The sequence below is a fragment of the Rattus norvegicus genome, chromosome 8 (genome assembly GCF_036323735.1).
Source record: "Rattus norvegicus strain BN/NHsdMcwi chromosome 8, GRCr8, whole genome shotgun sequence".
In the NCBI taxonomy this organism is placed as follows: Eukaryota; Metazoa; Chordata; class Mammalia; order Rodentia; family Muridae; genus Rattus; species Rattus norvegicus.
The window spans coordinates 51,291,851-51,315,650 of record NC_086026.1 but is presented as its reverse complement, the minus strand read 5'-3'; the positions used below and the strand labels follow the sequence as shown (position 1 = coordinate 51,315,650).

Sequence of the window (23,800 nt, the reverse complement as noted above, 5' to 3'; positions counted from 1 at the left end):
GCTTTGGTTGGGGGTTAAACAGCTATCGGAAGATTTCTGGGGATACGTGCAGTGGAGGAGATGTTGAGGCACGGCTGGAGGGGGAGCTGGTCCCCTGTCCCCTGGCAGGTAAGACAGGTGGTCTCTTCCTTTTCCCTCTTGAGTCCTGGTTGGGTCATTCTGGTCTACTCCAGTTAGGCATATGGTTCTTCTTACTTAGTGGGGGTAAACTCAGAGAGTTTTGTCATCATGAAGGCTCCTCCTTCCCTAAGCATAATGGGCACACGAAGCCTTTGTGTAGTTGCACATCCTGAGGGGATGCGAACTATGTGGTGGTAGGTCAGGATTTGGAGGGCAGTCTATTTGGTATCTATTGAATGTTGTCACTGGGGGTTGAGGAGCAGTCACAGACCTCGGTGTGTCTCTCAGTTGTCAAAGTTGAATGTAAAGAGACTGGCGCTCCTTCTAAACTAAGTGCTCTATCTTGGTTTTATAATAAATATTAGTTTTATTAGACTTTTATAGATCTCAGTTCACTTGCCCATGTGTTGGCAGTTTAATTTTCTCTACAGCCCAGTTACACAGAGATCATCAGTTCCACTGAAACGTATCGTATGTGCGTCTATATGGGGAAGCCAGCAGGTTCAGAGGGAAAGATGTCCCTAAAATCATGTATCTAGTAATTGGCAGTGCTAAAACTCACACCTGAAAGTCCAGGATCCAAATGGCATCTAAGTGTCAGTCCTGTTTCCCAGGTCATTGTGCCTATTGATGGGGAAAAACTTCTTTGGAGAGATTATGAAGATATAACTGTATTTCAAAGATGTTTTATGCTATTTGGTAGTGATGTAGTATGAGTTATTTGTAATATAGTCACAAAAGTATGATACTTTAAAAATGTGATTAGGCGAGGGACATGGCTCGGTGGACAAGAGCACTGTTTATGTAAGTATGGAGATCCAAGTTTCCTACACTAAAGCAAGGCATGATCACATGTGTGCTTGTAAGCCCAGTGCTGTGAACAGGTGAAGACAGGAGGCGAGCTGGGGCTTGCTGTTGACCAGCATGGCTCCAGGTTGGTGAGAACTCTGTCTTAAGGGAGTAAGGCTGGGAGGTAGAGCAGGGCATGTGATGCTCAGCTGGGCACACATACACACACAAATGAACTACACATATTACACACTACACACACACACATATACACTGCACACATACATACACACCACACACATGCACGTGTATACATGCACATATACATATATACATGCATACACATACATACACATATATCACACATACCATACCATACATACACTATGCACACATATACATACATGCACACATGTGCACACACAATATCACACACATGCACACATGTACACATATACCACATACACATGCACACACATATGCACTCATACACACAGTAGACATACACACCGCACACATCACACACCCTGCACATACACCACGCATAATACATTCACACAAATATGCACATATGTGCACATTCATACATGCATACACACACACCCCAATCCCTATCAACACACACACACCATACCATACATAACCACAACACACACATACCATACATACATACACACAAATATGCACACATGTGAATTCACACACAAACCCACACACCCCTACCAACATACACACCCCACACCGTACACACATACCACACCACATATACATTATACGCACATACATACACACAAATATGCACACATATGCACATTCATACACACATACACATATCACTACCATACCACACATGTACCATACCACACATGTACCACATACACATACTATAGATAAATATCTACACATATGTACAATCACACAACATACCTATACATAAATATGCATACACATGCACAATCATACACACATACATATACCACACATATCACATACACACACACACACATACACTATACCACACATACAACACACACACACACACACACACACACACACACATCACAAAAAGTGGTTGTTTGGCCTCTTTTTCTTTCATGGTTTCCAGGACTCATTCAATCAGAGCTTCCTTCCTTCCTCTGAGGTTTCATCATCCCAGGGCCAGTGAGTGGCCCTGGCCTTCATCTGCAGTGTTGTTTTGGTGGAAGTGACGAGCTCCCTGGGAATCATGACTCAGGCATGCCGCCTTCTGTCTTCCACAGGCAGGCAGAGCAGGGCAGCCTCCGCCCTGCCCCTCACTGCTCGTCAGCGTGTCCTGATGCTAAGCTCATTAGTTCCTTAATTTAATCTTCCATCATTACCAGAGTAATTAACATACCTCACAGTGGAGATGTAAAAAGAACCACTAATTCAGCACATTCCTTCAAATGAGCAGATAATATTGCAGTGCTCCCTTCGTGAGAGCCACTGTGATGAGGGCTCGGGTGAGGAGGGTTTGAGTGATTGCTCTTAAGGGCTTGGAGTACGGACTTTCTCATAAATACTTCAGGGATAATTCAGCAAGGGATACGATTGTTTGTTTAAAGCCATCAGAACAGGCAAGAAAGCTATTTTCCCTTCTGATAGAAAAGGAGAGAGCAGGAGATCAAATAGAAAAGTCTCACTTAGGGTAGATCATTCCCTGACAGCAAGCAGAGAAGTACTCAGAAAAAGATGTTTTCTGGGCCTAATGGGAACCATACCATCTTTGCAAAGATGAGGTAATGTGGGCATCTGGAAGGATTTGTAAAATGCAGCGATTTTTCTTCTTTATGATTACTGTAACAATGTATCTTTCTAGGCTGTGCTTTTGCATGTCCTCAGCAGCCAAAGCCCTCACCTGTGGAGGCACTGCATGCTACCCCAGCCTGCCTCCTACCCAAGTCTCAGGTCTTGTACCGTGCTGTAAGGACACTAGTTTCTTAGAAGAAGCAAAGGGGCAGTGAGCGTTCTGGGTGCTGCCGAAGAATGTGGGTCAGAAATCTTACTGCCCAGCATGTGGCTTACATCTCGTGACCTACATCTTCCCTGCCTTGGAATTCGTGTCAGCCCAAAGGCGACATTTAGTTACCTTGTGGTGGTATCTTGAATATTTTTGAAACAAGGTGAAAACAAAGAAAAAGAAACAAACTCTTCCTTCTTCAAGAGTTATGTAGACTTATTAATTATTTAAAGCTTTTGAGAAGTAGTGCTAGGGGCCAGGCCCACATAGTGAACAAGTGTTTTGCCTACTCTGACTTAGTGGATCTGTTTTCAATGTGTTATCAGTATTGGAGTTTTGTTTTTTTTTTAATTCATCTATTTGTGTGTATGTGTGTGGGGAGGGCCAGCATTTGTATAACAGTGTAGATGATGAGGTCAGAGGACAACTTCCGGGGGTTGATTCTCTTCTTCCCCTGTGTAGGTTCCTGGGGATTGAACACAGTGTCCATCAGGCTTTTGAACCATCTTGCCAGCCCAGTATTAAGGTTCCTATAAAGTGGGCTATATGGATATGTGAGTTCAAGACAGGGGAAAACAAAACAAAACTTAACAAAAAGACAAAACAAAAACCCCCACCCAGCGGCCAATTCAAGCACGAAGCAAAGGATTTGTGTGTACATCTTGATCCCACATGTAGCATAGCACCAGTAGACGCTTTAAATATTTTTTAGAGTTTTTTATTGTTCGTCTATTTGGAGAGATGGCACAAGTAACAAACATCTGGTCAGGCCCACACTCAGGGGACAGCATCCGAACGCCGTGTATTTTGTTCTTCCCAGCATCTAGATTGGGTTCTTTTTAAATCTGCTCACTACACAAGGTATTGCACACAATACAGGCGAACAGCCAGTACAGTGGTATGGAAGCGATGCTGGAGGGCGGGGAGCTTACACGTCCTTCCTAGTCTTGCCACCCTCAGGCACCCCTATATGTTCAGCTACTCAGAGGTTCCATAGGTGCTGTGGCTAGAGATGCTCCCTGCCCTCCTGTGGAAGAGTCTTGATGACATCCAGGTTCTTCTCTAAGTAGAAAGAGAGGGTATTAGGCCTTAAATCACTGGTTGTGATTTAGGAAAAACTCAAAAGCGCTTTGATCCTCTATTTATATGCCTTAACAAGTGGCATCGTGGGTATCCCACCATTAAAGGCAGCGTGGTATAAAGGCTAAAGCAGAGACTCTGGATCTGAAGTCTACCTGCTTCCTAGCTGTGTGCCCTTAAACAAATTAATATTCATTCTCCCATCTCATGGGTGCTTTGAAGATTAAACCATGCCCGGCGCATAGGAAGTACACTGTGCAAACATTTGTTCAGTGGAAACGGAACAGTAATTACTCTGTCGAACATTTTGTAATCACTCCAGAAGAAGTACATTGTTGCTCTGAAAACTTATGAGGTCATCTTCAAGCATAGCAGGCCGTTGTGAATAGATGTGTGAATGAGCATAGAGGTGGGAAGCCGGGTTAGAAGGCTTTGGTAGTTACCAAGTAGTCACCAAGGCAAGGGTGCTATGGGGCAGTGACATACTATGATATGGAATGACCTGCCACTTACGTTGACACATGTGACTGAAGGCTGCAGGCAGAGCTCAGAAATAGAGACGGTGAAGTGTTTTTGTTGCTGTTTCTGGAGTGTAACAAAGCATAGATGAGGAGACACCCTTACTGGGTGAGGAGTGGGATGTTATTCTGTGACCTGAGTCTGTATTAGGCTCTGGCTCTTGATCTCCCCTTGTGACAATGGGTTAGGGTTTGTGTGTGAGAAGCAAGTTGGCCAGGCCTGCTTGGCAATCTTCAGCATCCCTGGTTATCCTGACTGCTTTACGTCTGCAGAAGAGAATGAGTTCATCCTGTACGCCATGCGGAAATCCATCTACCGCTACGACTTGGCCTCGGGAGCCACGGAACAGCTTCCTCTCTCGGGGCTGCGGGCAGCCGTGGCCCTGGACTTTGACTATGAGCACAACTGCCTGTATTGGTCTGACCTGGCGCTGGACACCATCCAGGTGAGTCTGTGAGCCCTTGGTTAAGTCTTGAGGCTGTGGCTTCTGACTGCAGTGTTCTGTTGTAATTTTCTTCCCCTGCCTACCTCTGCTCCTATGGGAAAGATAAAGGATGCTCCAGATCTGAATCTTTGACTGCATTTGAGATCTTAGTTTCCTGCCAGATTCTGGGGCCAGCGATATGGAATTGTCAGTTGCCATCTTCCTCGTTAGCATCTCCCCTCCCATTTCAAAGTGTAGTGACATCCAATTATCTTCAGTCCACACAACTACCCACTCTAGGTCTCCTGAGCTCAGGAAAGAACCAGGAAATGTCTGGGCATGATGGGAGGCTGGGGGAGCGGGGATCGATTCAGCCCAGAGACTCAGGGCAGATACAGCTGTGTGGCTCAATGTTTGCCTAGTGTACATAAAGCCCCAGGCCCAACTCTCAGGACACAAAAACAGAACAACCACAATCACACACACACACACACACAATTACATACACACACAATCACACACACAATTACACACACACAATTACACAATAACACACACATACACACACACACACTAACACACACACAACCATACATACACATACACACACCAGGTTAAGGCTATAGGTTTTGAAGATCTCTAGATAGGCTAGATATTTCCTGCATATGTATTTGAACATCTATGTTCAAATATATGCATTTTAAAGATTTATTTTTTATTTTACTTTATGTGTATGATGGTGTTTTGTCTGCATGTATGTCTGTATGCCGTGTGCATGCACGGTGTCAGGATAGGTCAGAAGTGACCTTTGGAACTGTGGAACAGACGTTTAGGCAGCTGCCATGGGGGTGCTGAGAACTGAACTCTCTTCTGCAAGAGCAGGAAACACTTTAAACGGCTGAGCCATCTCTCCATCCCGAAATGAACCTGGGGATGTAGCTCAGTGTTAGATCATTTATCTGGCAAGCAGGGTTCTATAGGTTCAGAAAAAAAAAAGGGCTCCATCACATTTCCTCACTGAATCCTTAGTTCCAGAATCCATACATAATGTTAGATTTACATCAGAAGGGTTGGGGTTAGGGGAGACCACTGACTGTAATTGCCCCAACAATGACACCTGATGACCTAGAGCCATGCAAGAGATAAAAGACTCTATAAAAGGAGACAGAAGAAGTAAAACATAGCTGCAGTCTGTTTTGTCATTTATTTTAAAAGACAGCAGACTCCTACGTCTTAGTAAAAAGATCATTCTTCTGAGATGGGTCACGGTTTAGTAATCTGTGTTTATAAGAATAGCACACAGTCATTCTGTTAACACATCTTCTATGTGCACATTGACTCCTATAAACCCTTGTGACCTTGGCAAACCGGTTGGCTAGCTGAAGACTGGGCTATGCTGAGGGGCCGACTAGCCTTGAGTCAGCCGCACAGTTCACAGCGTTGATTATGTCCTTCTCCTCCTAGCGTCTCTGCTTGAATGGGAGCACAGGGCAAGAGGTGATCATCAATTCTGGCCTGGAGACCGTGGAGGCTTTGGCCTTTGAACCCCTCAGCCAGTTACTTTACTGGGTGGATGCCGGCTTTAAAAAGATCGAGGTATGAGTAATCCCGCTCTCTTCATTAAGTGAGCAGGTGGAGCAGCTAGGCTCTGGGCCAGACTTGACACAAAAAATAGGAAGCAACATGTCATATCACTCTGGAAATTCCCCCAAGGTTTTTGGGGCCTAAGCTGGCCACTGAACCTCTGAAGGGATAGAAGGGGTGGGGGCGGTCATCTCAGGATGTTTACAGCTTTGAGGAACCCATGGGAGGACACAAGGCCCGAGGTGCCATTTAAGACACATGAGCATTTGTCCTTCGGCCAGCAGAAGCTTCATATGATAATGATGATGACGACTTCTGATTTCATAGTGTTACAAGCACCATAACAACAGCAGTCCATTATTGTCAAAAACAACTATGTCTCTGTCATCTGTATTGATCTCTACCTATCTATTAGCTTCCCAGAAAACCTGTTCCACCTTGTACAGCCACGGTTACGTGAGAGCGATGAAGGGCCTGTAAACCGCCCAAAGTAGTGTGTCAGGGAATCATCTCTGCACCGTACCTTGCAGTTACCCCTGAGACCCTGGAACACTGGCCCAGTAGCTCTGGGAACTGGCACTGTATGGGGATGCGACACGCAGCTTAATGGGAAAACACAAAGTCAGGAGACACAGAGAGCTGTGTGACATACAGTGAGATGGAGGCAGGGGCTTGGGAGGCTGCCTTGGATCCATGTATCATCCTGTCAGCCGAGGAACATGCAGCAGGGGGCTTCCTGAAACTTCTTTTTCTTCAAGTTGAGGACAAGTCTCACTTAGTCATTAAACAAGTGCCGTTTGGGACAAGATACATGCCAGTCCTGGTCTTGTGTTTAATAATACAGTAATCAAGGGGTGGGAAGGACATACACATTCTCTTTCTGATTGACTTTCCATTTAGAGGAGCCAGGTATGTTGGTGTAGTCCTGTAATCCCAGCACTTGGCTGAGGCAGGAGGATCAGGATTTTGAGGCCAGCCTGGGCTACATAGTAAGTTGAAAGACCAGCTGGAGATACACAGAGGTCTTGTCTTAAAGCAAATAGAAACCATACAAAGGATAAAGAAACCTGTCCTTCTTCTGAGAACGTGGAACAAGTCATGTGATCGTGTGGTCGGGGAAATGGATGGCATGGGGAGGTGAAATGAGTGGGGAAGCTTCTGGGGACTTCAGCCTCTGAAGCTGAGCCTGATACTGGAGTGGAATCTTCTCATGACCCTGGAAGAAGTGATTGGCTTATAGAGTAGTTCAGTCACCCCTCCAAATCTGTGGTTTCACATCCATGAATTAAATCGAAAATAGAAAAAAAAAGCACAAACAAGACAGGACAGTATTGAGTATTTACTATTTACTTAGCACCAGCACTGTCATGGGAAATACAGGTGATCTAGAGATGGTTTAAAGGATGCAGGAAGATGTGTGCAGGTTGTGTGCAAATACTGAGGAGTGATCCATGTGGAGCTTCATGGGCTTCAAGGGACCGCAGCAATAGTTACCTTTGTGCAAGTTGTCATGCCCTGGGGTTGGAGTCAGAAAGCACATAGTTCCAGCCTCCCCTTCAGCCCATGTGGAAATTCTCTCAGCCAGGGACATGGTCAGCGTCTTCTGATTGGGAATCAAGGCAGGCCTCCCAATGGTTCTAGAATGAGACTCGAGAGTAAAGGGCAGGTGTGGAGAGTGTGCTGTAAGCAGGGCCCATGGAGGGCTTTGGGTGTGTGGGCTTTGGGAGGAACTTAGATCCCTCTCCGTCTCCCCGACTCCTGCTTTGTTTTGTCAGGTAGCTAATCCAGATGGTGACTTCCGGCTGACAATCGTCAATTCCTCTGTGCTTGATCGACCCAGGGCTCTAGTCCTTGTGCCCCAAGAGGGGTAAGTGTTTTCCCTATGGGAAGCCAGCATTGTGCCTGCTGCTACAACAGATGCTCATGAAAGCGAAAGCTGGAGGCCAAGTTTCTGCTTATAGTGATCGTGGGGGAGATAACCTGTTGACTGAGGCTTTTGAAGCCATAGCTTCCTTGTCGTGGTCCGATAACTCCGTGTGTACTTGATTAGGAAGCATCCAACTCTCTTCTGGTCTCCAGATGTCTCACATCTGTGGCGTGTTTCTACAGAAAAGGTAACATGAAAGAGAGTCTTTGTAAACTGGGCAGGCCACTGATAAATTGTAAGGATTTTTTTTTTTTTTATCTTGAGTTCCATGAATCTCACAAACATTTAATTCAATCAGCCGTTTTCACACACAGAACTCCCAGCATATGCAGGGAGTTATTAAAATTATCTTATTTAAAGTTAATATGTACCTGGGGTGTGGACGGCTGCTATTCACTTAACTCCTTCATTCCAGCAAACATTTACTAAGAAGAAACTGTGTTAACTTTTCTCTCCGTGTGTGTTTATGATTGAGAATTAACACTATTTTAAAAAGAACACTCTAAAAGTAATTTATGGGCTTGGTTGAAGATACAAAAAGAGAACAGAAGACCTTGAAAGGAAAGAAGGTCCTGTCTCATTCTTCACCCTTTATCCCCCTACATCCAGGGACGTAATGACATCGCTGTTACATAACAGTCACATTAGTCATACAGAGAAGCTGCTATTAATTTTTTGTTTGCATTATTCAGAGTCTTTTTACTGGTGTTCAATCATGATCATTAAATATGGCTCCCCTTAGGGACACACATGTCTTGTCAGGTAGAATCAGAGTGTATTTGTGATTTCCTGTGCATTAGTGGACATGCGCATTGAGTGACAGTGGCTTATCAGAACACAAATAGCAGTTTAATTGCCGGGATAAAAACATGGATGAAAACTGAGGTGGCAGGAAGGAGTTTAGTTTGCTCGAGGGTTTTAGTCCCTCACTGAGGCAATCCAAGGCGAGAACGGAAATGTAGGCCACACTTAGTCAGTTGCTCCCAGTGGCTCACTCAGCTCGCTTTCTCATATAGCCCAGGGCCACTGCCCGGGGTGGGGTGGAACTTCCCACCGAGGTCTGGGCCCTCCTGTCTCAGTTGTGAGTCAAGAACGTGGCCCACAGACTTGCTCCAGGCCGGTCTGATGAAGGCAGTTCCTTAATTGAAGTCTTCTGAGGTGACTCCGTGTTGTTGACAAAAACTAAGTAACACACACAATATGCAGATTTCAAACTACTTTGTATATCCTGTTTTGGGAGCACTGCAATAGGTGTATTCTGTCGTATAATACTACATATCACTCCCTCTGCCAATTAGCATTCAGATTAACGTGCATATATATGCGTTCCTTTGTATGGCGTTGGAACAGCGTGATTATAGGAAGACTCCAGTAGGTGAATTTTTGAGTCAAGTTCAAACTACATTTCTGAATGCATCTCAAATATTATGACAGATAATAGTAATAATGATTGCTCTGGGGGGGGAGGGGACTTACCGCTGGGAAGTAGAACCAAGGCTGTCCTGGGTCATTCTGATGAGATTGTGTGGTCTCTGTATTGGCCAGGGTGATGTTCTGGACTGACTGGGGAGACTTGAAGCCTGGAATTTACCGGAGCAACATGGATGGGTCTGCTGCCTATCGCCTTGTGTCAGAGGACGTGAAGTGGCCTAATGGCATCTCTGTGGACGGCCACTGGATTTACTGGACGGACGCTTACCTGGACTGTATCGAGCGCATCACTTTCAGTGGCCAGCAGCGTTCAGTCATCCTTGACAACCTCCCACACCCTTACGCCATTGCCGTCTTTAAGGTGCATCCTTTCTGTCCTCCCATAGTTCATGTGCAGTCTTCCAGAGAAGGGGAAGAGCGTGGCTAGGCTCAGAGCTGAGGCCTTGCTGGGCTTTTGCAGAGTCTGTCTGAGGTCTCGAAAACCGTCTGCCTTCCAAATCCGCACTAACTTGTCTGCACCCTTCATGGAGAGATTTAGGCTTCTATCTACCACTCACTGCTCACTTTTCAAAAGGTTGACAGTTGAGGTCCCTTCCTCTGAGGGAATCTCTTTGCTCTTCACTCCTGTGGCCTCGTCGTTGCAGTTCCGTATCTTCACCCCTGGCTTCATTCCCTGCTGACTTCCAGTTCTTCTCACCCTAGGGAGCAAATGTGTCTGCCTAGAGTGGGGAAACATATGTCAAAACTGAATCACCCCCCGTCCTTCCACTAAATGAGTACTAGATAGCCTTTTCTTGTCCATTTCTTCCTGTCGGTGAGGTTTCATTTAAGTGAAATTTTGACCAGGCCTCTTATCCAGTCATCATCTCTTGTCCCTGCATGGCAGTGGGTTGAATGGTCCTTGTCCTCATGAAGTGTCCCGGGAGGACCACTGAGCTGGATTAACAGGCAGGTTTTCTCTTCAGAACGAGATCTACTGGGACGACTGGTCGCAGCTCAGTATCTTCAGAGCTTCCAAGTACAGCAGGTCCCAGGTGGAGACCCTAGCGAGCCAGCTCACCGGCCTGATGGACATGAAGATCTTCTACAAAGGAAAGAACGCCGGTAAGGCAGGGTCCTCTTCTCTCTCCCCAGTCTTGGTCTCCAGAAAGGGGCTGCCGTGTGGGCAATCTCGACTCAGAGCAAGATCTGGCAGTTTGCCTCTCTGTTGTCACGACAACATGCACATTATTTAATTTCTTCCTAATGGCATCTTAATTTCTTTTCTAATGATACACAAACAGCTGGAAGACAGCGAGTTCTGCCCGCCCGGAGTGCTGGTGCTTAGTGGGTGATTACGCCCTCTTCCTGCCCTTGGCTCCTGGGCGATGGGTGGTGTGGGCTTCTGGTTACAGCTGTGGGAGGCCCATTCATGTGCTTCATCCCCTTCTGGCACATTCACAAGGAATGGTGCATGCTGGGTTCCCAGATGCTTGCATGCCCAGATGCTTGAATGCCCACTGGACACACCTACTTCTGCGGCCACACTTTGTGCAGTCTTTTTCATTCATAATCCACATTGGATGTGTGAACTTCAGGAAAATGAATGTCATGTTTTCTCTTCTCAATGTTTTACCAGTGCCCAGCACTTAGTAGGTGCTTAGCTCTTATTTGTTGAGAGAAGGGATGAGCAGAATTCACTTTTATTTAGAAGAAAATTCTCACATTGTAGCTCAGGCTAGCATGAAACTTACCATGGAGCCCAAGCCAGCCATCCCCCTGCCTCCGCCTTCCAAGTGCTGGAATTACAGGTGTGAGCCTTCATGCCTAGTTGTTTCTATTGTTTCTTTTTGAGACAGACCCTCATGGTGTTACCTAGGTTGTCCTAGAACTCTCAATCCTCCTGCCTCAGCTCACCGAGCACTAGGCCTTCAGGTGTGCACCACCTGGCTAAGAGTCTTCTTGTAAAACTATTGGCTCAGGATTCCAGGACCCCCTGTCAGCGGGTCCTGCAGGCCGGGATTGTGGTTATGGGAGCTTCCTTTCTCCTTCGACTGCCTGTTTGCTTATCTTGAAGGAGACTCCCGATTCTCTAGCAGAGAGACAAGGCGTTGCTGGGAAGAATAGTCCCTTTAAGCACACCTTCCTTATCTCCACGGGATTAAATGGCTTCCTGGGTCTGCTGACTTGCCTCTGTGGACACACTGCTGGGGTTTCCTGTTTTGAACTATAGGGTTGATAGGCACCGTTTCGAAGTTCTTGGCTTACCACATGGAGAGAAAATTGACAAGGAAAATAATACACTTATAGATAACCACTGTTATCCCTTTGGAACTAAGGAAGATAGCATGAGAACTCCCTCAAGGACTCCAAAACGTTGGGTACGAATCTAAGTCAGCATTGTTTGTGTGGCTTCTTAGCTGGTAGGGGGTTAGCATTACGATCCATGGTTTGCAGATCAAAGAATGAAATCCTAGATATGAATTAGTGTTCCCAAAGGTTCTCGCCAGTTCGAGAGCTGCCTCTACATGGAGAAGCCTTTTTTTTTTTTTTTTTTTAAATGGCTTTGTGATTTGAGGTTGTTTTTGTTTTGTTTTTGTGGGACGGGACATTATATGGCTCCAGCTAATCTTGGGAGATAACCAATTTACAGGAGGACAGGAGGACGGGGCCCTGCTTCTCAGGCTCAGCACCATTCTCCCTGGGCCTGTGATGAAGGACACCACCCTGGCTGCTCCACTTGGCAGGCTGCAGAATGTTCTCTCAGATGCCACCTCGTCCAGAAGAGCACGGCTCCACTGCTGTGGGTGCGCATGGCACGCTGTGTGCGCACCCAGCAGTTTCTGTAGCACTGATTCAGTGAGCCTTCTGGTCTCAGGCTCCCCACTTCCTACCCTGGCTGCCTCTTAAGCCAGCAGCGCAAGCACAGCCGAGGGGCAGTCACACCCAGTCCCTGGGGAGCAGTGAGGTGCAGTTTTCGGCCGAACCCCTGTGCTCTGCACGCTTGGTAGAGTCTTGGCCCAGGTGTGATTTCCCTTCATGTTCTAAAGAGGAGGTTGGGGCAGTGTCTAGACCTGAGGAAGTGCTGGCTTGAGGGGGAAGTGCTGGTGGCAGACACGGCCATGATGGTTGTCACTTTGGCCTGGGGGCACTTAATTGGTGCCCTTCTTCAGGACCAAACAGGACTTTTCCAGGGTGAAGAAAGCAAGCTTGCAGTGTCTTAGACTTCCATGGTGATGTTACTAGTGACGTTCAGGCCCTTATCCGTAAGCTTGTTGGCTTTAACCTCCCTGGCTCTGTAATGCCCTGAGAGGGTACCCCAGTGCAGGATGCATGCAGGGAACCTCAAGTGCAGGCCACTTGTTATTTTTGTTATTCATTCCCAACACACGTAGGACTTTCTATCAGCCAAGCATAAAACAATGGTAGGTACGTTTATTAGGGTATGGCCCTGTCACCCGCACAACACTAATGTGTTTCACAGGCTTGTGTAGCCAACATTGGTCTTTCCCCGGTCCATGTGCCTTCCCATACTCCCACTGTCTTCGCTGTCTACACGAAAGCTGGGTTCAGTGGCTCGTCTGGTGATACACGTACTGCTAAGAGTTTGGGCCAGGCTGCCTTCAAAACTTCAACTTCAGTGCAGCTCTCGGGCTTTGTCCCCTCTCAGCCATACCTTGGTGATGTGACAACAATTTAGAGTTCTGCCATTTGATGGACGCTGGCTTGTAATTAAAAATTGGTTTGCATGAACAGTCAGGGTGTCGGGATACTTGGTTGTTAGTGAAGGCGTTTCTGGTCTCGCTCTGACTGGTCTTAGGCAGAACCAGTACTATTTCCCCGGCAGGAAGTTCCTCTTTCATCCTTTAAAGAGGTCGTTTTGCAAGATTATGGGTCTCTTCAGTGCTGCCATGGCATGAAGCACTTTGGGGTTCTTGTAATTCTCCCTCAGAGCCTACCATGAAGACAGGCTTCCAAGCACCTGCAAGAGTGGGTGTGGTTATCTGTTACTAGAGGCAGCATGGATTCGACAATTGCCAAATATTTAGATACTGAAAATGTCCCTAGTGTGCCTTGTGAGGAAGTCCTAGGCTAGGGTCTTCTAGAGGGGCATTTGTCTCTTCACGAGGGATAATGGGCATCATACCATATACGGCTGGCGTCCTGTGTAAAGGGTCTGGGGTAGATTCTCCCTCCGTCTCCATTGGGCTTTCTTATGTAGAACACCCACCTTCTCTTCTGTGTCGTTGTGGCAGCCGGGATGCTCTGCCCTGCCCAGTTTGTGTCCTCAGACCTGGCGGCTCACTTGGTCTTGCCCTGCATGAGTTCTCATAATGGCAGTGCCATGCAGCTTTGCCTGGGTCAGCCTCTTTAAATAGGGCCCGCATGGTCTCCTTGTCCACCTAGGGACATCCACTGTGTGTGTGAGACCGCTGGTCATGTCATTTTATGGACACAGTTCATGCGCAAATCACCCTGTACCAGCACGTGTTTAAGGGACTTAGCCCGCCAGCGCTGCTTCCCTTGGAACACTGAGTGGTTTGAACACACAGCACAGTTTGAGCTTTCTGTCACTGGGAGCGGCTGTGCGTCGATTCCTATAGTGAGCGATGTGGGAATCTGAGGTAAAGGAGCGCCTCGTTCCCACAGGCGTCAGGGTAAACTCATGTCTAAGGCTCTGGCAGGCTGGCAACGAGGCTCTTAGGGTAGATTGAGTCATTTAGGGTAGATTCAGTCTCTTTGAATGTTTTATCACATGAATTTCTCTCTCTGGGTGAGCACACATATGTATATACAGTGCTGAGCACACATGTGTTTATGTGTGCGTGTACATATATATGCATATCTGTGCATGCATATATATGATGCATATATACATGCATGTATACGTGTACATGTATGTATGTACAGTGCCTCTTATTCTCTTCCTTTCAGCATCAAAATGATATCATCACTCAATCATTTTACTTTTATTTGCAATGCCACCTTAACACCCCAAAGGCCCCGTCAATAGTAATGGTCATCTGCTGTGATGGTTAGTGTTAATTGTTAACCTGACAGAACCTGGAATCCCATTTCAGGTGGGGTTCTGGGCCTCTCTGTCGGGATTTATCTTGATCACGTTAGCTGAGATGGGGGAGTCTGCACATGATGTGTGTCACCGTATGCTGGCTGTGGTCCTAGACTGTATAAACAAATGGGACTGAACCATCCTTCTCTGATCTTTGTGGCCACAGAGGCCCAGCTCCCTCGCTCTTATGGAGACAAGCTACTGAGAAGCCCCCACTGAGGATCAGGCCCTTAGGCCTCCGAACAGAGGTTTATCAATGTTCCAGAGATTTCTAGGCTCCCCACCACCTCATCTGTAAGATGACTTTCAGTGGCTCGCAGTGGTTCTCTGCCTGCCCCTTGGCACATCTTAGCCTAACTGCGGCTTCTGACTTCTGTGTTTTCTCTCCAGGAAGCAATGCCTGCATTCCTCAGCCCTGCAGTCTACTGTGCCTCCCTAAGGCCAACAACAGCAAAAGCTGCAGGTGTCCAGAAGGCGTGGCCAGCAGTGTCCTCCCCTCTGGGTACCTGATGTGTGACTGCCCTCAGGGCTACGAGAGGAAGAACAACACCTGTGTCAAAGAAGGTGAATCCCTGGTTACCCCACCCTCTTTCTCCTTCCCTTCCGATCTCAGTGTTTCCTAGGTTTTGGTTAGAGAATGTCCCAGGGGGAAGTGATACCTGTTAGATACAGGGAGGTGTTCCAGTCCAGGTTGTAAGGCTTTTTTGCTCTTCACAACAGTCCCTGGCTGGTGTGCATACAAAGGTCATCGCTGTGGCCCTTGGTTTGGTGGTAATGACACAGCTTCCCTCAGGCCCAAAGTCCTTCTGTTCCGTGTATCCCTCTATGCAAGCATGGAGTTGCTTGCCTTCCAAACATAACTGGCCAAACTCTGTCAGAACAGACTGCTCTCTATCTGCCACCGCAGAGCTTGGAATGGTCCAGGTGTTTGGGATCCGGGTTGGCGAAGGTCTAAAAGTCTTGACTTCGGAGCTGTGAGCAAGTCAACGGCAGCAGGAGCCTTGTCTTTAGCCGGTTTGAATTTGAATAAATGGCTTTTTTAAAAAAGAGAGAGAGAATCTGACTTGACACCTCCCCATTCCTGCAGGTGCCCAACCTCCCATCTTGTGGCCACCCCCTTCCCATCCACCCCCAGTTTCTAGCCTCATACTCCTATCAGCGGGCGCCCAGGGAAGGTGGTCTGGCATCAAGTACGTGGATTGATGGCTGAATTCCTGTGTTTTCCTTATTCTTTAGGTCATATTTACTTTGCAATGCTAGCCACACGTGTCTGAGGCCAGGGCAGGCGAGTGTACAATAGAAGCTTTCTCTGCCAGCCTCCCTAAGAAATACAAATGGAGGAAAGATGACTGTCCCGTCCCCAGAAACAGGGGGCTCCCTTTCATGCTCTGAATGGCATCTTAAAGCTATTTGGAAAGAAAGTCAACAGTAAATTGTAAGAAGAGGGCAAAAAGGTTCAGTCACCATTGGAATGTTTTTGATTTTCCACACAGGCCACCGGTGTCCTTGGCCCAGTGTGCTGAACAATACTTTTATGTCCCCTGTAAGTCCTTGCTTTAAAGAAGCCAAGGACCAAAAAAAAAAAAAAAAAAAAAATCATAAAATCTTAGTAAGCTGCTTGTTTATTAAATTAGTGTATACATGGATATATAACTGTTATCTAACTATTGTCTAACTACATAAAATCATCCCTTCCTAATTGCAAATCCATGGCTTCCATGGATAATAGATTCCATGGATCTTGAAGTCCTTAGTATAAGAGCTTAGGATTTGATGTACCCTGCTGTATACATTTCCTTTGTATAAGAGCATATGTCCAACTTGCTGTATATGTCCAGCCACCTCCAGACCACTGCAGTGTAAACACTGCATAGGTAGGGGTCACACTGTACAGTTCAGGGAGTGATATCAGGGAGGACAAAGTTTGTCCATGCGCAATACCCCCCCACCCCCGCGCCACACATATTTCTGGTGTTTGGTTAGCAGAATGTTGAGTATGGAAGCCATGAGTACACAGAGCCAACGAGGTGTGTGTTATAGCTGTAGATGTATGGCCTGGGTACATCCGATACTCTGTAGACACAGCCTCTTGAAGGCTTATTTGTGTGTAATTTATATTTTATTTTTGCTGACAGAGGGATTTATTTCCCAGTAGACCCAGTCAGTGTCAGGCTTTTCCTTTTCTTCATAGTAGTCACCTCTGAACACTTGCAGCCTGCCTCATCTTCAGTTTTAATTTAAAGAGGGAAGAAAGAGGCCCGGGAGGGGTGTGTGTGTGTGTGTGTGTGTGTGTGTGTGTGTGTGTGCCTGTCTCCTGTGCATGTGTGCTCACTTGTCCCTTCCCTCCCCCCATCTGCAGCAGAACGCAGTTGAGGGAGGAGGAAAGGAAACTGAGAAAGAAGAGAAAGTTTTGTGGTGAGGTGGTAAGAATAACCCTAACTCCCTCCTCCCCCCACTTCAGAGAACACCTGTCTTCGCAACCAGTACCACTGCAGCAACGGCAACTGTATCAACAGCATTTGGTGGTGTGATTTCGACAACGACTGTGGCGATATGAGTGACGAGAGGAATTGCCGTGAGTCTCCAGGCGTAGGATATCAGACATGCAGCACCGCCCAGGGGCCTACTGCTCCTTCCGGCCCTGGCCTATAGTTTGGGGGTTCTGGCTGGACACTACTGTGGTATTTATCTAAATGAATGGGATTCGGGCAGAAAACCCACACGTAAATATATGCTACACATCAATTTATTGCCTATGTAAATTTAAGTATACTTAACATTTGAAAGTGAGCTGACTGGATGATGAGGTCATGACCTTGGTGTCTGCACTGTATCTGCATGGTGTCATCTACTGGGTGTCATCACCGGTAGCTCACGGGTGGATGACATGATTTGTTTTGTAAATTTAACCCTGGGACATTTCAAAGCCATGCAACAGGTGTCACCTCCTGTACTGCTTCTGTTAACTGATGTAGGTGCACGCCAGTCTGAAGGGAGATTCTTATAACTGGTCGGTGGTGCCACAGGGCCTAGAATGTGAGAGTTGTTGGTAGGTATGTCGTGTCCAAGTGATCTTGGCATTGAATAGTTTCTAAGGGCCAACTCCATTTTACAGACTCGTTTTGACAGACAGCTACTTAACCTTAGCTCTCCTTTCCCAGCTTTGGTTTTAATGGTTTCGAGATCTCTCTATAAAGACATATGCTCACTGATGTTTATTTAGCCCCTCTGTCTTGGGCTTTTTTCTGGGAGGGAAGTTTGTGTCTGAGAAGCCAGTGGACAGTACAGTAGAGTGCAGGGTGTCATGATGGGTAGCTGTATTATTTGGGTAAGTCACTCCGGTCAGCTCCCGGATGCACAAATGAGGGTGTCTGAGGAGCGTGGGAGCACTGAGCAGAGGTAGCGTGATGGACAAGGGAGCCACGTGCTCCCACTCCTGTAGATGATAGGGCAGGTAGGATACGATGCATAACCCAGGCCAGAAGTTTTGTGGGTGTTATTGGAATAGCAGATGGGAACCACCCAGGTGCTATGGTAAGGACTGACCTTTGGGAGGATAAATAGTGGGCAGAATGAACTGGATGAGAGAGAACCTGACTGCAAGCCCGGAACCCAGAGACCACGGCAGGCCTGTCTTTCAAATTGGTTACCCCTGGCTACCCAGAGGCTCTCTCACCATTAGAACTATAAAACGGGTTGATGAGGAAGCCTGCGGACCCTGGCAGTTGTGTGTAGGTCTTCTATGGAGCACATGCTGGGCCCCCACAGTGCTTTAACATGGGTAGCAACTGTATAGCAAGCTTATCAGTTTGCGTCTAACGTGACTCATGGGTTCACCTGGGCCTTGCAATGCCCTTCCCTGCCCTCTCTGACTTGTTGGAAGTTTTGTACGAGTCTTTATACACTTCCATTTTCCCTTGAGACACACACCCTCATGTAAGGCTGGCTGAGGCAACCCACTAGGGGGAAAAGGGTCCCAAAAGCAGGAAAAAGAGTCAGAGACTGGGGCTGGGGATTTAGCTCAGTGGTAGAGCGCTTACCTAGGAAGCGCAAGGCCCTGGGTTCGGTCCCCAGCTCCGAAAAAAAGAACCAAAAAGAAAAAAAAAAGAGTCAGAGACAGCTCCTGCTTCCGTTGTTAGGAATCCCACAAAACACCCAGCTATATAACTATCGCGTATGCAGTGGACCCACTCTCTGATTGTCACCTCTGTCTCTACAAGCCCTTATGAGAACTGGCTAACTGATTCTGTGGGCCATGTTGTCATGGTGCAAAGGGGTGTCTGAGTGGCAGATTGGGGAAGCCTTAAGCCTCTGGTTGTCCTTATTTTTTTAATAGGCCTTTCCCATTTATCTGTGTTGTTGTAGGAAGGTGTGATGTCATGGGATGGGCAACACTCTTTTAAAACATTAATAAATGCTATTAATTACATAAAGGAGATGATGGAAGAGAATTATTTCCATATAGGGCTGTAGGAAATAGCTCAGACATTAGGCTTAGCAGAAGAAAAGTAGGCTAGTATTCCCGTGCCCGGGGCTCAGGCCTCCTAACAGCTCTGTATGCGCACAGAAATCATGACCTCTGTGTTTGTGCAGGTGGCTACTGACCTCAGCACTGGCCTCCCACAGCCCTAGCCCTATGACTGGTCTTATGGATTTCTGCATAGTGTGAACCCCTACAGTGGGTGAAATACCAGGCTGGCTCTGTCCTCCTGGTTTGGTGTCTGTCAGCTGAGGTCGATGGCACTCCCCACCCCCGCTTGCCCTTAGACAACCTTTGTTCCCCTCTCTCTCTCACATGTCTGAACTCACTGGCTTAAGCATCCACATGTTGGATGTGACAGGGTGAAGTGATCAAGAGTGATGGGGATTTGAAACCTCTCCCCTGGGAACCAAACCGAGGGGCCAGATCTGTCTCTCACGGGCCTCTCCTTATCAAGGAGTGACACGCCTGTCTGCTTATCCAGATGGTGAGCAAAGCTTTGTCCGAAGGCCAGGCTGCAGAACAGGGCAGGTATGGCGGGGTGCGGTGGCATGGGGTGACTGCTGAGGCACCCTGTCAGCTGCAGGAGAAAAGAAAAGGGGGCTTGCAGGCGACTTGGGAGGGATGTTGTCAGTCATTTTCCTGCCTGTTAAACAGACTCCTCCACCTGGGTGGGTGCCAAACACTCAGGTTTTCACTGAATCCCCTGCCTTCTTGTCATTTGTATTCATTCCCTGCCTCCTACCAGGAGCTCAATTACAGAAAAGAAATGGAACCTCAAATAAGGGCTGCTGGGACATCTAGCAACAATGTTGCCATTTGGCGTTTTGTTGTACTATGAACCTCCACCCTCTGTTCCAGGGTGCTGCCTCGCTCTGTGTCAACTCCCCGGCAGCTTGGAGAACAGTCTTCCTTCCCTCATTTCTCCTGAGTGCCTTTCCCCTGGGCCTCAGGGTTTCTGGATAAACCAGGACATTTCTGTTTAGGAGAGCGAGTTAATTAATTTTCAGACCCATCCTTATGATGTTGAGGCACGCCGAGGGAAAAGAGACACCGTTAGGAGTCCATTACCTCTACAGTCTGCTTGGTAGGGTGTGGACCTAACACTGAACTCTTCTGTACCCATAGTAATGCACTGGGTGGCAGTCACCTCTGTCATATTAGAGGGAAGGGGGTTGCAAAAGATAAGGCCCCATAAACTGTAGATGGGAGAGTGAGTCCTGACTGATCCCGGCAGTTGCTTTACCTTCAGCTTACGACAGAAGAGATGGTAGCTTAGGGAGGGTGAGTGTGAGGATTTAAACCCCAGCCCTTATGAGTGCCGGTTCAACACTCATTTCTGCTGTAGGATTCTGGGTATGCGTTCCTTTCACCCATACAATGTGTGCCAGCTGCCGGTAGGGGACCGGCCATTCCTCTAGGACAACTGAGTTTCTGTTGCTTGCTTGGGAAGAGAACTTGGATATCTGGAAGGATTTTAGGGGCTACTTCAGCCCTGCACTTCCTCTCTCAGCCAGACAGCAGTGTCTCACGCTCTGAGCCCCATTTCTGTCTACATCTGGCCCTGGAAAACACACGCCCTTACCTAGGTTGGATGGGAGTTTCAGTTCCGGCGTGATTTGTTTCTGCGTGAAGTCGGGGTGTAGTTAATGTTACAATTAAAGTCTAACTCTAGTTTTAACTGCTATTCTGGTGGGGAGGCTTGTAGGGGGACAGAGGATGAACTGAATGTAACAAATGTGTCACTGTGTCCCTTCTTTCCCATTGTAGCCACGACCATCTGTGATGCAGACACTCAGTTCCGGTGCCAGGAGTCGGGGACTTGTATTCCACTCTCCTATAAGTGTGACCTTGAAGATGACTGTGGAGATAACAGTGATGAGAGTCACTGTGGTAAGGGGATGCTGCTGGGCTTCATGCTACTCTCGGGGCTGTGCTAGTAGATTGGGTGGGCTGCAGTCAGGAATTTCTGAAGGACAATTTGGGACTCCCACCTCCATGCCCACCTCTACCCTCATTTCGAGGGCCTGTCACTTCTCTCCTCTGCTGTTTTAGTAGAGCCACTTGTATGTCTTTCCTGTGCACTCAATTACTCTGGAAAAACTGGTCTTTAGCTAAAGGTCAGGAGATGGCATCTAGACCCCACCTCCATCATTTATTCTTGTTCAGCCTTTGTTTTCCAATCTGAAAAATGGGTCCTGTTTTTTCTTTTAGACAGTCTATACATGAGACATGAAAGCAGGGATGTATGTCTTTTGAGTGAATTCAATTAGTCCTTTTGTTTTCATTTTATTTATTGTTATTATGTGTGGCCATGATGTATGTGTGAGTCTGTGTGCCATTATTTGTCTGATTCAGGATGTGTGTGTGTGTGTGTATGTGTGTGTCTGTGTGTGTGTGTGTGTGTCTGTGTGTCTGTGTGTGTGTCATTGTGTCTGTGTGTCTGTGTGTCTGTGTGTGTATCTGTGTGTTTGTGTGTCTGTGTGTGTGTTTGTGTGTGTCTGTGTGTATCTGTGTGTTTGTGTGTCTGTGTGTGTGTTTGTGTGTGTCTGTGTGTGTATCTGTGTGTTTGTGTGTCTGTGTGTGTGTTTGTGTGTCTCTGTGTGTATCTGTGTGTGTGTGTGTAACAAATCTGGAGCCAGTTCTCACCCCCCACCTTTTCATGGGTTGTGGGGATCGAACTCAGGTTGTTGGGTTTGCATGGGAAGCACTTCACCCACTGAGCCATCTCTCTGCTTCCCCTCAAACTCATTGGATCCTTAATAACCATACATAGCCCTCTCCACCTTTAATTTCCATTTTTTTGGAGACAAGTTCTCTATGTAGCCTAGGGTGGCTTGGCACTCCAGATCTTCCTGCCTCAGTTTCCTGCGTGCTGGGACTACAGATGCATGTCTGTGACCAGCTTCACAGATGTGTTGTTCCCTCTAAACCAGTCTGAAGTCATTACCTCTGTTGGGAGCTGGCAGACAGCACTGATGTAGCACCAGCTCTCCAAATGGAGGGTTTTGTACTTGGAATTCTAATGTGTTGCCAACACCACCGGGACTAGTGGCGGCTCCTGTCTTTGACTGGGATCCTCCTTAATGATCTCCTCAGTGGGATTATCCAACACGACAGGATCACCTTCTGACAGAGTGGGGAGCTGGGGCATCCCACTGTCCTACTGATGTTTTGAGCAGGCTCTGGTCTGAAGCTGTTACTTACTGTAGAAGGAGATTTTAGTGCACAAGCCCCGAGGACCTATCAGGCTAGGAGGAAAGTAAGAAGGGAGGGCAGACGCCAACCCAGACATGGCGATGAGTTGCCGAGGCCCTGCCAACCCACCCTTCTGTCCACAAGGTCAGGGCCAGGCAAGCTATGAGTGTGCACATGGACAGGGACGGCTTTGTTTGCCGTGAACAGGTGGTTTGACTCACAGGGGCTAGACCTAGTGGAACCGGGGCTGCTCACAAATCATTTTAACACAAGCCAATTATTGAACACACTTAGGGCCACTTTTGCGTAGGGTGTACCTTGGCCTGGCTAGAGAGGGGATGGCGTTTTATGTTTTATTTTTTTGTTCCATAATATTCTTACATCAAATGCTGTCAAAATGACCTTGGGTTCTACAACTCTTTCCATCAGTCTTTCTGCCCCAGAATTCAGAGGGTGAAGTGTGTGGGCACGGTAGAAATGAACCTTTTCCTAGAAGAAATGTAACGTCACATGGTTCCAAGTCCCCGTGCTTGCCTAGCTCCCTGTCCGGGCACCAGTTGAGCTCACCACCCCCGTTCTCCCTCCCCATTTATGCTTCATGGCTCATTCTTGCTCGTCGGTCCTGAAACCATCACAAGATCCTACTTAGTGCAATTCTCTGATGCTGCTCTGCTTCTTAAGCCTCAGACTCTTCATGAATGCCTCATTCACCCCCTCGGCTATCAACAGGTCTTTGAGGAAAGCAACTTTTTTTTTTTATTAACTTGAGTATTTCTTATATACATTTCGAGTGTTATTCCCTTTCCCGGTTTCCGGGCAAACATCCCCCTCCCCCTCCCCTTCGTTATGGGTGTTCCCCTCCCCATCCTCCCCCCATTGCTGCCCTCCCCCAAACAATCTAGTTCACTGGGGGTTCAGTCTTAGCAGGACCCAGGGCTTCCCCTTCCACTGGTGCTCTTACTAGGATATTCATTGCTACCTATGAGGTCAGAGTCCAGGGTCAGTCCATGTATAGTCTTTAGGTAGTGACTTAGTCCCTGGAAACTCTGGTTGGTTGGCATTGTTGTACATATGGGGTCTCGAGCCCCTTCAAGCTCTTCCAGTTCTTTCTCTGATAGACTATACATGGACTGACCCTGGACTCTGACCTCATAGGTATCAATGAATATCCTAGTAAGAGCACCAGGTCCTATTCTCAGTTCAGTGGTTTGCTGCTGGCA

The 23,800-nt window shown here is 47.3% G+C and overlaps 1 protein-coding gene across 3 annotated transcripts in view; it reads left to right on the top strand.

The window, feature by feature from the left end:
- Positions 1-23,800, top strand: part of Sorl1 (sortilin related receptor 1) — a 162,746-nt gene that overhangs the window by 85,808 nt on the left and 53,138 nt on the right. For 2 of the 3 annotated variants that reach the window (NM_053519.1, XM_039081046.2), the window contains 9 exon segments: positions 23-108; positions 4,759-4,931; positions 6,375-6,506; positions 8,270-8,361; positions 9,967-10,213; positions 10,818-10,956; positions 15,293-15,466; positions 17,364-17,477; positions 21,153-21,275. In NM_053519.1, coding sequence (NP_445971.1) covers positions 23-108; positions 4,759-4,931; positions 6,375-6,506; positions 8,270-8,361; positions 9,967-10,213; positions 10,818-10,956; positions 15,293-15,466; positions 17,364-17,477; positions 21,153-21,275 — 1,280 coding nt within the window. 3 annotated transcript variants of the gene reach the window in all.